Below are 15,401 nucleotides of genomic sequence, written 5' to 3' on the forward strand. Positions count from 1 at the left end.
AACATTAGCCGAAATGCTTGATTGTGATTGGTCAATAGCCCCCCGACAGCGGTGAATTATTTTTCGATAACCACCGGTGATTATTGTTTTACGCAGCTGGAGTAATCAAGCCCCACTGACACACTGTTTCAGTGCAATTAGACACACCTGCCGGTGATAATAATAATCACTTTATTTGGGCTGACGGAGCCACAGAACAACTGCGTCTGCATTAGGGATGTGCATCTCCTCACTGAGGCCGATGCGATGTGCATCTCGATACGGTGCCAACGATACGATACATTAATGATACATTTGAAGCACCGGGCGATGCGATGCGATATGATTCACCCCCTGTTGAGATACGATACGATTCGATACGATTTGATTCAACATAATGCGATTCGGGGCGATACGATGCGATTCAACACGATGCAAAATAATAATAATAATAATAATAATAAATAATACAATGTTATGGTATGACAGAGGATTTGGTTGTATTCCTTATGCAGCTTATATTATTATTAAAAATAAAATAATCTACTGTAAGACAATTTATATAATTAAAAACTCTTGGGTGCCTAAGAAGACTTTTGCATAAACTGTCTTTTGACAGTTTGAGAGAGAGAGAGAGAGAGAGAGAGAGAGAGAGAGAGAGAGAGAGAGAGAGCCCCTCCCCGTCTGAGCGGCCGTCGACAGTTGATGATGTCACACACTAGACTAGGTCACTAGGATGCGACCGTAGCATTATGTCAACAACACGGAGGCAGCCGGCTAGCCTGGATGGATTGCATGAAGCGATATAATTAAGAAATGAATAACCAATAAATGTGAAGTTATCTTTGAACCCCTGTTGTCAAGCGTCTTCAATATACCCCCCCCCCCCTCCTCACTAATGTTACTGTGTTGCAGAGTCACTTTAGTTAGACACTAGTTTAGCGTTAGCTGAACGGCTAACTGGCGTTAGCCAGAGGCTACTAGCGTTAGCATGTTGAGCAATTCTATTCATGTCTCCTCGACTTCCACGGTTTGTTGATAACTGTGACGCGGCTCTCGCCTTATGTAGTAGCAAAGCAATAGTATCTGCTGTGTGTGTGTGTGCAGTCACAGTGCACTGCTGATAAGTGGATGAGAGGAAATTATATCAATGCATCGGTTTTTGACCGATGCAAAGACGCTACAACAAGATGCATCGCGAGTTCAGCCTGACATTTTGCCGACGCGGACTTATTCCACCGGTGCACTTGCATCGTGAACGTGTATGCCGGCGCACCGATGCAAATCGATGAATCGTCACATCACTAGTCTGCATTATCTCGTCTTGTCGATTTTGTAAAATGAATTAGATATATTGTTAGTAAGTTAGCCATGTAATAAGCGGGATAATGTATAGCTATACTCGGTCATCATCGCAAAATAATTGACCTTCACTGACGTTCAAAACACCTCGCCGAGGCGGCTCGGTATTTTAAACTCCGTGTCGGTCAATTATTTTGCGACAATGACCTCGTAGCTATACATTATCCCTTACACATATATATATATATATATATATATATTTTTTTTTTAAGAAGAATTTTTTTTTTTCTACAAGGAAGTTGCATTGTTCATTTCAATACCTGTAATAGTACAATATTCCACACACACGCACACGTGTGCATTCAGTTAAGTTGGAATATGACTAATACAAACGGGTACATGCAACACAGATTACAGTGTTTAGATCTGTCTGCTTGAGAAAATACCATGTTCTGCAATAAAAAATTATTGAAGTGAGATGAACAGACTGAACTTTATTTTATTAGATAAAGCATGTTGACAGTTTGAAAAAAGGTAATAAATCACAATATATCGCAATATTAATATCGCAATACTCAGCATATCGCAATAGATTTAGTATCGCAATACTATTGTATCGTGATAGTATTGTATCGTGAGGCCTCTGGTGATTCCCACCCCTAGTATTTACATTTAGTCATTTAGCTGACTCTTTTATCCAAAGCGACTTCCAAGTTCTGTACGACAAGTCATCAGGAAGGGCACAACTCTATCAGCTGAGTAACAATGTTCATCAAAGTGTTGAGTGCTACAGTGTAGGTTAGTATATTAGGACAAGTGCATGACAGTAAGGTTATTTAGGGTTAGATATATTTTTTAGATAATGGTATGGGATCGGTATCGGGACTGAAAAATTCGGATCGGTGCATCCCTAACAGGAAGCCATCATGAAATCGTTGTAGTCCTAAGAAAGAGACCCAGGGCTTTCTATGGACATCTAAATTACATAAAACTACACTACCCAGCTCACACCAGCCGCAGACAAACAACGTGATATTACAAATATGGACGTGCTTGTCGTGTTTGTAGTCCTAAGAAAGAGGAGACCCAGGGCTTTCGATGGCCGTCTACATTTCATAAAACTACACTACCCAGCTCACACCAGCCGCAAACAAACAACGTGATATTACAAATATTGAAGCGATTGTCGTGTTTACCATATATCTCATGGGTCGAACAAACCTAAACGTTATTGCCATAAAATACAACGTAACGTATTGTTTCTTTACCTTTCTGTGAACGTCAAGGAAAAAATGCATGTCTCAATCCGGTAAAAAATTGCGGAGATATGGACATTATACAAAAGTAACTGTACTTATAGTATATTTCATTCACCTTCTTTGCTGCACTGTACCGGGCGCCTGGTGGTACTAAATCCAGATTTAACTGATAGATGTATGACTTGGACATAATAAGGTAATTTATAGGCCTGCTATTCTATATTCATATGTCATATTGCATGTGTCCGGATGGCAAAATCCAGTACTGTATCTACAAAAGCCCCTGTAAATCATCTGCCCTTTATTCATTTGCTTAGATTTTTAGTACACTTGATCTCAAGAAGATCAGGCTGAATGAGGTCATTGGACATTTTTCACTTTTGGTCAATGTTAGCATGGTGTTATTCACTGTCAACGATTATAAAAAAAAAAAAAAAAAATATATATTCTACTTTGGTTCATTACAATTTACTCAAGCATAATAACAGACACAATATTTCTGACACTGGGAATACATTCCCAGAGGTCCATAGACATCCCTAGATACCGAGAACATGCAAATGGACCTTGTAGAAGTGGAGCAATCTTCCATTTACTTCGGTATGTACTTTTAGCAGAGTTCTCCGAAAATATGGCTAGGGCTCAAGAGGTTAATAAGTCTTTGATCCCCATGGACCACCAGCCTCAGTTGTAATGCCAGTGCCAGTTGAAGTGTGAGTTGCCTGTTCTCCTTTGGTCACAGTCTCTTTACATAACTACATTCTACACCTAGTATGTAACAGCTGAGAAGGTTCAGGACAATGTCTGACAGAAAGCAAAGGGTTAAGGTTAGGGTCAGCAAATGTGAGTTGGACTTGAATGCCGTCTTTGACAGCTAGAATCAGAGGGTGTGTGTGGTCACGTACGTGGGAGTGTAGTCGACTCTGAAGCCCTCTGGGGCGGCGCTCTCTTCCTCTCTGTCTTCCTCCTCCTCACCTATACACACACACACACACACACACACACACACACACACACACACACACACACACACACACACACACACACACACACACACACACACACACACACACACACACACACACACACACACACACACACACACAGTAAGAGGTGAGGATGAGGTGTAAAGGAGTGGAGGTGAGGAGGTGTGGTGGAGTGGAGGTGAGGAGGAGAGGTGAGGAGGAGAGGCGGTGAGGAGGAGTGGGGGTGAGGAGGAGGTGTGGAGGTGAGGAGGAGTGGGGGTGAGGAGGAGGTGTGGAGGTGAGGAGGTGTGGAGGTGAGGAGGAGTGGGGGTGAGGAGGAGGTGTGGAGGTGAGGAGGAGGTGTGGAGGTGAGGAGGAGGTGTGGAGGTGAGGAGGTGTGGAGGTGAGGAGGAGTGGTGGTGAGGAGGAGGTGTGGAGGTGAGGAGGAGAGGCGGTGAGGAGGAGTGGGGGTGAGGAGGAGGTGTGGGGGTGAGGAGGAGGTGTGGAGGTGAGGAGGAGAGGCGGTGAGGAGGAGTGGGGGTGAGGAGGAGGTGTGGAGGTGAGGCGGTGAGGAGGAGTGGGGGTGAGGAGGAGGTGTGGAGGTGAGGAGGAGAGGCGGTGAGGAGGAGTGGGGGTGAGGAGGAGGTGTGGAGGTGAGGAGGAGAGGCGGTGAGGAGGAGTGGGGGTGAGGAGGAGGTGTGGAGGTGAGGAGGTGTGGAGGTGAGGAGGTGTGGAGGTGAGGAGGAGGTGTGGAGGTGAGGAGGAGAGGCGGTGAGGAGGAGTGGGGGTGAGGAGGAGTGGGGGTGAGGAGGAGGTGTGGAGGTGAGGAGGAGAGGCGGTGAGGAGGAGTGGAGGTGAGGAGGAGTGGGGGTGAGGAGGAGGTGTGGAGGTGAGGAGGAGAGGCGGTGAGGAGGAGTGGAGGTGAGGAGGAGGTGTGGAGGTGAGGAGGAGGAGTGGAGGTGAGGAGGAGAGGAGGAGTGGAGGTGAGGAGGTGTGGAGGTGAGGAGGAGAGGAGGAGTGGAGGTGTGGAGGAGTGGAGGTGAGGAGGAGTGGAGGTGAGGAGGAGAGGAGGAGTGGAGGTGTGGAGGTGTGGAGGTGAGGAGGAGTGGAGGTGAGGAGGTGTGGAGGAGTGGAGGTGAGGAGGTGTGGAGGAGAGGAGGAGTGGAGGTGTGGAGGAGTGGAGGTGAGGAGGAGTGGAGGTGAGGAGGTGTGGAGGAGTGGAGGTGAGGAGGAGTGGAGGTGAGGAGGTGTGGAGGTGTGGAGGTGAGGAGGTGTGGAGGTGAGGAGGTGTGGAGGTGAGGAGGTGTGGAGGTGTGGAGGTGAGGAGGTGTGGAGGTGAGGAGGTGTGGAGGTGAGGTGTGGAGGTGAGGAGGTGAGGAGGTGAGGAGGTGTGGAGGTGAGGAGGTGTGGAGGTGAGGAGGTGTGGAGGTGAGGAGGTGAGGAGGTATGGAGGTGAGGAGGTGAGGAGGTGTGGAGGAGTGGATGTGAGGAGGTGCAGAAGTGAGGAGGTGAGGAGGAGGAGTGGGGGTGTGGAGGTGAGGAGGTGTGGAGGTGAGGAGGAGTGGAGGTGAGGAGGAGTGGGGGTGAGGAGGTGAGGAGGAGTGGAGGTGAGGAGGTGAGGAGGTGTGGAGGTGAGGAGGTGAGGAGGAGTGGAGGTGAGGAGGAGTGGAGGTGAGGAGGAGTGGAGGTGAGGAGGTGTGGAGGTGAGGAGGAGTGGGGGTGAGGAGGTGTGGAGGTGAGGAGGAGTGGGGGTGAGGAGGTGTGGAGGTGAGGAGGAGTGGAGGTGAGGAGGTATGGAGGTGTGGAGGAGTGGGGGTGAGGAGGTATGGAGGTGTGGAGGAGTGGGGGTGAGGTGTGGAGGTGAGGAGGAGTGGGGGTGAGGAGGTGTGGAGGAGTGGATGTGAGGAGGTGCAGAAGTGAGGAGGTATGGAGGAGGTGTGGAGGAGGAGTGGGGGTGAGGAGGTGAGGAGGAGCTGTGGAGGTGAGGAAGAGAGGAGGTGAGGAGGAGTGGGGGTGAGGAGTGGAGGAGTGGAGGAGTGGAGGTGAGGAGGAGACGAGGAGTGAAGGTGAGGAGGTGAGGAGGAGTGGAGGTGAGGATGTGAGGAGGAGTGGAGGAGTGGAGGTGTGGAGGTGAGGAGGAGATATGGAGGTGAGCAGGTGGTGAGGAGGTGAGGAGATATGGAGGTGAGCAGGTGGTGCGGAGGAGGTGAGGTGAGGAGGTGAGGCGATGTGGAGGTGAGGAGGAGGTGTCTCACCAGCAGACAGCAGCTTCTTCTGTGCAGAGTACAGAGCAGAGACCTGCTGAGATGTTGTCTTCAGCCACTGATCCAGACCAGGCTGAGCACTAGAGACGACAGAGGGAGGAGGAGGTCACTACTGTGTTGCACTGGAGGAGACAGAGGGAGGAGGTCATGTGACTGGAGGAGACCGAGGGAGGAGGTCATGTGACTGGAGGAGACAGAGGGAGGAGGTCATGTGACTGGAGGAGACAGAGGGAGGAGGTCATGTGACTGGAGGAGACAGAGGGAGGAGGTCATGTGACTGTCGTATTGTGATTTTGGTTGGAATTCTATTCCCGTTTAGCTTTGCCAACTAACCATGTGTGTGTGTGTGTGTGTGTGTGTGTGTGCGTGTGCGTGTGTGCGTGTGTGTGTACTGACCTGGTTGTGTTGCTGGCTCTATGTGGTGTATATAAAGACCTTGCTGAGGGAGTAGCAGTGTGTATGTGGTGGTGGTGTATATAAAGACCTTGCTGAGTGTGTAGCAGTGTGTATGTGGTGGTGTATATAAAGACCTTGCTGAGGGAGTAGCAGTGTGTATGTGGTGGTGTATATAAAGACCTTGCTGAGGGAGTAGCAGTGTGTATGTGGTGGTGTATATAAAGACCTTGCTGAGTGTGTAGCAGTGTGTATGTGGTGGTGTATATAAAGACCTTGCTGAGGGAGTAGCAGTGTGTATGTGGTGGTGTATATAAAGACCTTGCTGAGGGAGTAGCAGTGTGTATGTGGTGGTGTATATAAAGACCTTGCCGAGTGAGTAGCAGTGTGTATGTGGTGTATATAAAGACCTTGCTGAGGGAGTAGCAGTGTGTATGTGGTGGTGTATATAAAGACCTTGCTGAGGGAGTAGCAGTGTGTATGTGGTGTATATAAAGACCTTGCTGAGGGAGTAGCAGTGTGTATGTGGTGGTGTATATAAAGACCTTGCCGAGTGAGTAGCAGTGTGGGGCAGCAGAGGGATGACAGTGTTGCTCAAACATTCACACAGAGGACACAGGAACTCTCCGTTCTCCACGTCGTAGCTGGTATGAACTCTCAGTCTCTGCTGCCTTCGCTGCTCCTTAGCCTGGACCGCCTCAAAGTACCTGCACACACACACACACACATGAGGCCCCACAGGCACAATGACTGGAAAAAGACAGGCGCACCCTGCCTGCACAGAAGATGTATTGAGACACATCTGTCAAGACATTAATGGATATACAACCATGTATATGTTCTAGAGATCAGTGGTTCTCAACTGGTGGGTCGCATGGCAGTTTTTTGAGTGGGTCGCGGATGTGTGCGTGAGATATTTCTTTTTACGGAAATCTTTTTATCTTGAAGTCTACATCAATAGCGTGCAATAGCCGTTTGCCGGCAGCGTCATGACAGTGACACTAACGTTAGCGCTCATTGATTTGAGCATTTGTAAATAGGGATGCACAATATTGATTTTTTGATACCGATAACTTTATGCTCCTCAAGCCGATACCGATAACCGATATTTATTGTATTATAATATTTTTTTTAACTGTATATATATATATATATATATATATATTTTTTTTTTATCAAATCTTTTTTTTTTTTTTTTTTTGTATTTATAAGCTCCGACGTCATCGGTACTGCTATCGGTACTTGAGAAATTATGGAGTTTTTTTTGAGGAATTTAAACGTCGCAAACTAATCTTGTTGGCCGTTGTCTATTATCTCTCCTGCCTCTGTCTCTGCCTGCGAGCGGGCTCCCTCCCACACACACACACACTCTCACATACACACACACACACACACACACACACACACGGGTGCTGCGCTGCCGACTCAGTACAGACAGCTCTGCTCTCATAATGGCGGAGAGAACGAAATGTTCAAAAGTCTGGGTCTATTTTACCAAAGTCGATGCTGACAACGCTCGTTGCCACAAGTGCAACAAGACATTTGCCAGTAATGTATAAGCGCTGGTACTTGTCAATGTGGCTGGCGGGGAGATAACGTTAGCTCCGAGTAGAGTAATGGCTGACAATCCGGAGGTAAATAAACGAACGAGAGCTTCTGATTGGTGGTAAGAAGAAGAGGTGGGTGCAAGCCGTGGGACGTAATTGGCAGATCGACTGTCTGTCTCCGAATGTAACGTGACTACGTCACAGCCAAGAAAGGGAGCGCTCGATTTGTGAAAAACTCCCTGTTCCTAAACCACACGCTATCAGTTTTACCACAGTACTGGCAAAACGGGAGGAGGCTATAATAAAAACAAGCGCCCTTCATCCAAATCCACCCACACCGGATTTCTTTTAACCAAAAAATGTATTATATGTTATCGGAGCTATCAATAACGTTATCGAGTTAATCGGGATGACGTCATAATTGCTGATATCGGCCCGATAATTATCGGCCCGATAATTATCGTGCATCCCTATTTGTAAACATGGCGAAACGCAAATATGACACAGACTACATTAAATATGGGTTTTCTTACATTGAGGACAAAAGAGAGGGGCGGCCGGGTAGCACAGCGGACTAAGCGTCCGTCTACCACCACAGAGACAGTGGGATCGAATCCAGCTGTGGTGCTTCCGGGTTGGCCGACCGTCCATACTAACACAATTGGCAGTGTTAGCGGTTGGGAAACCTGGGTCCTGGTCGTTGTAAACAGCGACTCCTACAGTTCGGTCGGGGCGCCTGCACAGCAAGGGAAGGATCTAAGAGAGGTAGTGTGACCTTCCACACGTTACTCTCCCAGTGAGAGTCCGCGCTGCCAGGTGAAAAGAAGCGGTGGGCTTGGTACACATGTGTCGGAGGAAGCATGTGATAGTCTCCGCCCTCCCGGACCGATGGTAGGGGGTAGAGTGCGCAACGACCAGGAAGGGGATTGGGAATTGGCATAACAACTAACATTGGGATGGGAGAAAAACGGAAAAAAGGAGGAAAAAGATAAAAAATAAAAAAAATTAACACCATTTACAAACGAAACACTCTGCTTATAAAGACAAACCTGTTGAGTACTTTCAAAGACGACTCCAGGAGCTGAGGACAATGCAAAAGTGCCTAACGTCTTCATGTTCAAAGCAAGAGCAGGCACTCCGTGCATCTTACCACGTATCAAGATAAGTCTACCTTTGTATTTAATACAATATAAGTCTGCCTTTTTATTTCATACAGTTCAATTTAGATTCTTGAATCATGATGAGCATCACCAGTTTAAACTTGTTTAAAAAGCATATATGCCTGTAATTCAAGATACGTCTGCCTTCTGTAGTTCTCTGTAGCTCACTTGGTAAAGCATGGCACTAACAATGCTGAGGTTGTGGGTTCGATCACATCACTACATATACTGAAAATCTATGCACTCATGTACTATACGTTGCTATGGATAAAAGTGTCTGCTAAGAAGCATATATATATATATAATTTTTTTTCATTGGGTTTTTAGCACTTTTGTTGAACTTTTGTTGTTTATTTCATTTTTTTAACAGTGCATGAAGTATTGTGTATTACTGCAAAAAAAATTGTGACATAAATAAAAAATGGAGTGGTTAATTATTTGGATCGCGACTTAATGACTAAGGACAAATGTGGGTCCTGGGGCTAGACCAGTTGAGAACCACTGTCTAGATATGTATATACCAACACTGGTGAATGAAGTGATTCTGATATATTTACACCCATTCTACACCTGTTCCTTCATTTCATCACACCAGAATAAGTGAGGCTTTTCTACTCTGGTTGAGGTGTTTATATGAGAGGTGTTTATATGAGCTTCATGAGGTGTTTAAATTACTTTATGTGAGAGGTGTTTATATGAGCTTTATATGAGAGGTGTTTATATGAGCTTCAGAGTTCACTGACCGTCATATAAACATTAACCCATTCCGTGCCAACCACGAGTATAGTCGGGTTAACTAGCCAACCGTTCCGTGCCAATCACGAGTAGTCAGGTTTTAATCGTTATTTCTTTTATTAGCGATATCCATAAATTTGTATCCATCCAACCTGATGTTATCATTGGGAATGGGTCTGAGCTCGCAAAAGGGCAAATAACGCCGCCTATCGTCTCCCGTCTTACTAGAAATCTCCAAAACTATACTCTTATTCAAAACGGTATAAAACTGAAATGTTCCGATGAAAAACAATCCGTTTCGTACATGTTGACTGCAAGCAAGTCATTGATAAGCGACGGGTGTATTAGACACAGTGCCATAATTGAAGATATAGTTTAAGCGTTCGCAAATATCCCCGTCCTCCCATTCAGTAAAGTGCTGGCATAGAAGCCCTAATTTGGTCATATGGGCGTGGCTCTGAATGAGTTAAGAGGTGCACCAACACCACTGTCTGTTGACCAAGTACACATACTTTGTTCTGAGTACGCACTTGATAATGAATTTCTAACCACTACTTTATTCTAAGACCCCACAGTAAGACCCCGTAGTAAGACCCAGTAGTAAGACCCAGTAAGACCCAGTAAGACCCAGTAGTAAGACCCAGTAGTAAGACCCAGTAGTAAGACCCAGTAGTAAGGCCCCGTAGTAAGGCCCCGTAGTAAGGCCCCGTAGTAAGGCCCCGTAGTAAGGCCCCGTAGTAAGGCCCCGTAGTAAGACCCAGTAGTAAGACCCAGTAGTAAGACCCAGTAGTAAGACCCAGTAGTAAGGCCCCGTAGTAAGGGCCCCGTAGTAAGACCCCCGTAGTAAGACCCAGTAGTAAGACCCAGTAGTAAGACCCCGTAGTAAGACCCCGTAGTAAGACCCAGTAGTAAGACCCAGTAGTAAGACCCAGTAGTAAGACCCAGTAGTAAGACCCAGTAGTAAGACCCAGTAGTAAGGCCCAGTAGTAAGGCCCAGTAGTAAGACCCAGTAGTAAGGCCCAGTAGTAAGGCCCAGTAGTAAGACCCAGTAGTAAGACCCAGTAGTAAGACCCAGTAGTAAGGCCCCGTAGTAAGACCCCCGTAGTAAGACCCAGTAGTAAGGCCCAGTAGTAAGGCCCAGTAGTAAGACCCTGTAGTAAGACCCCCGTAGTAAGACCCAGTAGTAAGGCCCAGTAGTAAGACCCAGTAGTAAGGCCCAGTAGTAAGACCCCGTAGTAAGACCCAGTAGTAAGACCCAGTAGTAAGACCCAGTAGTAAGACCCAGTAGTAAGGCCCAGTAGTAAGGCCCAGTAGTAAGACCCAGTAGTAAGACCCAGTAGTAAGGCCCAGTAGTAAGGCCCAGTAGTAAGACCCAGTAGTAAGGCCCAGTAGTAAGGCCCAGTAGTAAGACCTAGTAGTAAGGCCCAGTAGTAAGACCCAGTAGTAAGGCCCAGTAGTAAGACCCAGTAGTAAGACCCAGTAGTAAGACATAGTAGTAAGGCCCAGTAGTAAGACCCAGTAGTAACACCCAGTAGTAAGGCCCCGTAGTAAGACCCAGTAGTAAAGCCCAGTAGTAAGGCCCAGTAGTAAGGCCCAGTAGTAAGACCCAGTAGTAAGACCCAGTAGTAAGGCCCAGTAGTAAGGCCCAGTAGTAAGGCCTAGTAGTAAGGCCTAGTAGTAAGGCCCAGTAGTAAGGCCCAGTAGTAAGACCCAGTAGTAAGGCCCAGTAGTAAGACCCAGTAGTAAGACCCAGTAGTAAGGCCCAGTAGTAAGACCCAGTAGTAAGACCCAGTAGTAAGACCCAGTAGTAAGACCCAGTAGTAAGGCCCAGTAGTAAGACCCAGTAGTAAGGCCTGGTGAGTCAGACTAACCTCTGCCAGCAGTGGGAGTGCATGATGTGGCCACAGCTTCCTGTGTGAGTGCCAATTGACAGTTCATGATGCATGAAGATAGGGTTGTGGGTGTCTGGAAAACACAAATACACACACACACTATTACCAATCTATCCAGTGGTTAAAAAAGATATCGTCAATGTAGTCAGTCCTCCCTCACCCTCGTAAGGCCTGTGGCGGTTCTTGGACATGACGGTGGACCTCTGGACGAAGGCGGCCAGCACCATGGCTCTGCCGTCAGGCCGGATCTCCTGCTCCTCCTGACACAGGATGCAGGTCACGACCTGACGCTTCTCCACGGGACGAGACCGATGAGGACCGACGCACACCAGAGCTGCTGGGCTGTCGGAACAGGGCGGACTGGGAGGAGAGGGAGAGAGAGACAGAGGGAGAGAGGGAGAGAGAGAGAGGGAGAGAGTGGGACAGAGGGGACCGGCTGAAAGGAGGTACCGTCATGGGGCAATTAGCAGAAAGCAGATATCAATGACATCATTGTCTGTGTGGTCGGATGTCTGCCTGTACCAGAGAGATGGACATACATATACCACCCAGTCCGTCCAGGTTATTTGAGTGTGTGAGTGTCTAACAGTCATCCAGAGAGGTAGAGGTGTGTTATTATCATCTACCTGTGGTCCAGAGAGGTAGAGGTGTTATTATCTACCTGTGTCCAGAGAGGTAGAGGTGTTATTATCTACCTGTGTCCAGAGAGGTAGATGTGTGTTATTATTATCTACCTGTGGTCCAGAGAGGTAGAGGTGTTATTATCTACCTGTGGTCCAGAGAGGTAGAGGTGTGTTATTATTATCTACCTGTGGTCCAGAGAGGTAGAGGTGTTATTATCTACCTGTGGTCCAGAGAGGTAGAGGTGTGTTATTATTATCTACCTGTGGTCCAGAGAGGTAGAGGTGTGTTATTATTATCTACCTGTGGTCCAGAGAGGTAGAGGTGTGTTGTTATTATCTACCTGTGGTCCAGAGAGGTAGAGGTGTGTTATTATTATCTACCTGTGGTCCAGAGAGGTAGAGGTGTGTTATTATTATCTACCTGTGGTCCAGAGAGGTAGAGGTGTGTTATTATTATCTACCTGTGGTCCAGAGAGGTAGAGGTGTGTTATTATTATCTACCTGTGGTCCAGAGAGGTAGAGGTGTGTTATTATTATCTACCTGTGGTCCAGAGAGGTAGAGGTGTTATTATCTACCTGTGGTCCAGAGAGGTAGAGGTGTGTTATTATTATCTACCTGTGGTCCAGAGAGGTAGAGGTGTGTTGTTATTATCTACCTGTGGTCCAGAGAGGTAGAGGTGTGTTATTATTATCTACCTGTGGTCCAGAGAGGTAGAGGTGTTGTTATTATTATCTACCTGTGGTCCAGAGAGGTAGAGGACGGTGTGTTGTTATTATCTACCTGTGGTCCAGAGAGGTAGAGGTGTGTTGTTATTATCTACCTGTGGTCCAGAGAGGTAGAGGTCGATGCCTCCAACTCCTCCAGACTCTGTTGAAACAGCTCTTTGTTCTCGTTGATGAAGTGTCTCTGCATCTCAGACATCTGGGCCATGATCTTCTCTCTGCGCAGGCGGGCCATCTCTGCCTTACGCTTCCTCTCCGCCTTGTCCTTGTCCCGCACCGTCTGGGAGGGTGAAGCCAGTCAGTTATACATACCGCCAATGGGTCTCATTCACCAACGGACTTAGGACAAAAGATCTGAAACATTTTGGTCTTAGCGCCACTTAAGAAATTTCCGGGCAGATTTTGGGATTCACCAATGGGTCTCATTCACCAAGGGACTTAGGACAAAAGATCTGAAACATTTTGGTCTTAGCGCCACTTTTAAGAAATTTCCGGGCAGATTTTGGGATTCACCAACGGTCCCTTCTCCTGGATTCAGTCCTAACTAAGAGCAGGATTTACGAGCGCTGAGTAGCAGTCGTAAGTTGACAGACTGGTGTACGCCGTGTTCTTTTAGGGGCTTTATTTGGGAGGAATCATGGTGATTTCGTTCATGTCAACTCTACAGGCCTCCTTGGAATTAATTAATCATCATTTAAATAACTATGACAATATTTGTATGATAAATTACGTTTTTATATTTAAAGTCATGCCTCAATGATGCATTTGATGTCAGAAAATAAATAATAGCACTACACAAACACTGCAAATGACAGTGGATAAATAAATAAGAACTAAAGCTAATCGCGTGGATATATCTATAGTGGAAGACTGTATTAATATTCCATATTTATACCGTCTTGTTGCGCACTCCTGTCTGGCCACCTGTTCAGCACACACACACACGTACTGTATAGTCTACGTGCGTAATGAATGAACAGTAGGCTTATATTATTCGAATGACTTTTTTTTATTAGGAGATCACAGATACTGCGCTGCCTTATAGTAGTACAGTACACATCTTAGCGTGAAATCTCCACAGAGTCGGGCGTGAGCGGACCGGACTCTGCGCGGCATTGTCCGCAGTCGTTTGAGGTTTCAGTCAAGCTTACCACCGCGTACAAATGTCCTACATTTCTCATGGCAGTTTACTACATTTAATGCAGGTCGATGTCAACCAACCAGCCTTTTGTGAGACACCGGTGCGCAACGACTGGAGTCTGGTGCGCTCACGCCCGACTCTGTGGAGATGTCACGCTAAGATGTGTACTGTAGGGCAGCGCAGTATCTGTGATCTCCTAATAAAACAAGTCATTAGAATAATATAAGCCTACTGCATTCATTCATTTCGCAGGTAAACTATACAGTACGCGCGTGTGTGTGTGCGTGCGCTGCGGCGGCAGGTGGCCACGAGCGAGCAACAAGATGGTATACATATGGAATATCAATACAGTCTATTCCACTATAGGTATATAGTGTGCTGTGTGATGACAATACATTTTAATCTAATCTCATTTTGATCCGTCGCAAAGTGCTTCCTCAGTCACTACCCATCGAATACGGGGCAATGCCGAACCTCTATTTCCACACGGCGCTCGCATTATAATGAGCTGGACAGGCGTGTCTGTATGCAAATTAAGTAAAGTTCAAGTTTGTCAATGAGTGACGCATCTCATTCTGGGCATCGCAGCTAGGGATGGGTACCTTTCACATTTGAACCGATACCTGTGAATCGATACCGGTACCCAACGGTACCTTTTTTCGGTACTTTAGTCTCAAGAAATTTAATTTACCTACCTCAGTCGTAAAAAAAAATTCAAACTTCAAATAACTACAATTTCGACAGTTTTCGGCTTGTCATTGCTCCGACTGCTTTGTTGTTGAATCAAGTCAAATCCTAGGTAAGAATATATTGTGCGTGTGAACGTTGACATGAAAAGAAAAAAGTAAAAAAAATCAAATTAAAAAAAAAATTTATATTTTTTTTAGGTTTCTCACTTGATTCGATACTCTGTAGTACCGACGTGTTTCGGTTCGATACCTCAAAAGTACCGAATTCGGTACCCATCCCTAATCGCAGCTGTGATCATTTTGGCGAGTTAATACAGCCTCTCAGTCTCCACGCGGTGGTGAATCCGGGTGTAATTGTCGTCGACTTTCTCTTATGATCTTCCAAGGATGTTGTCGTACGAGAAATCTTATGACAATGTTGGTGAATGAGACCCAATATCCTGTAGAGTATCCCATCTCGAATTTCACCATTTATTTGTTACTGCAGTTATGAAAATTGCAGACACACTACTCTTGTCTGTGTGCGTGTGTAGTATGTCTGTGTGTGTGTAGTATGTCTGTGTGTGTGTGTGTATGTAGTATGTATGTGTGTGTGTGTATGTAGTATGTCTGTGTGTGTGTATGTAGTAGTGTTGTCAAAAATATCGAAGTATCGATACTGAATATTTAAAACGGTTTCGATACTCATTTCCCGAAATACCGATACTTTCTGCAGTATCGATACCAGCT

The 15,401-nt window shown here is 46.5% G+C and overlaps 1 protein-coding gene across 4 annotated transcripts in view; it reads right to left on the minus strand.

The window, feature by feature from the left end:
* The window catches only part of ubr2 (ubiquitin protein ligase E3 component n-recognin 2), a 168,581-nt gene that overhangs the window by 38,530 nt on the left and 114,650 nt on the right, over positions 1 to 15,401 (minus strand). For all 4 annotated transcript variants that reach the window (XM_084321190.1, XM_084321188.1, XM_084321189.1 and 1 more), the window contains exons 29-34: positions 12,941 to 13,122; positions 11,657 to 11,856; positions 11,476 to 11,569; positions 6,708 to 6,869; positions 5,761 to 5,849; positions 3,446 to 3,515 (exon numbers count right to left, since the gene is read on the minus strand). In XM_084321190.1, the coding sequence (XP_084177316.1) occupies positions 3,446 to 3,515; positions 5,761 to 5,849; positions 6,708 to 6,869; positions 11,476 to 11,569; positions 11,657 to 11,856; positions 12,941 to 13,122 (797 nt within the window). The remainder of the gene's footprint in view (positions 1 to 3,445; positions 3,516 to 5,760; positions 5,850 to 6,707; positions 6,870 to 11,475; positions 11,570 to 11,656; positions 11,857 to 12,940; positions 13,123 to 15,401) is intronic.

Source organism: Notolepis coatsorum (assembly GCF_963971535.1).
Source record: "Notolepis coatsorum genome assembly, chromosome: 9".
NCBI lineage: Eukaryota > Metazoa > Chordata > Actinopteri > Aulopiformes > Paralepididae > Notolepis > Notolepis coatsorum.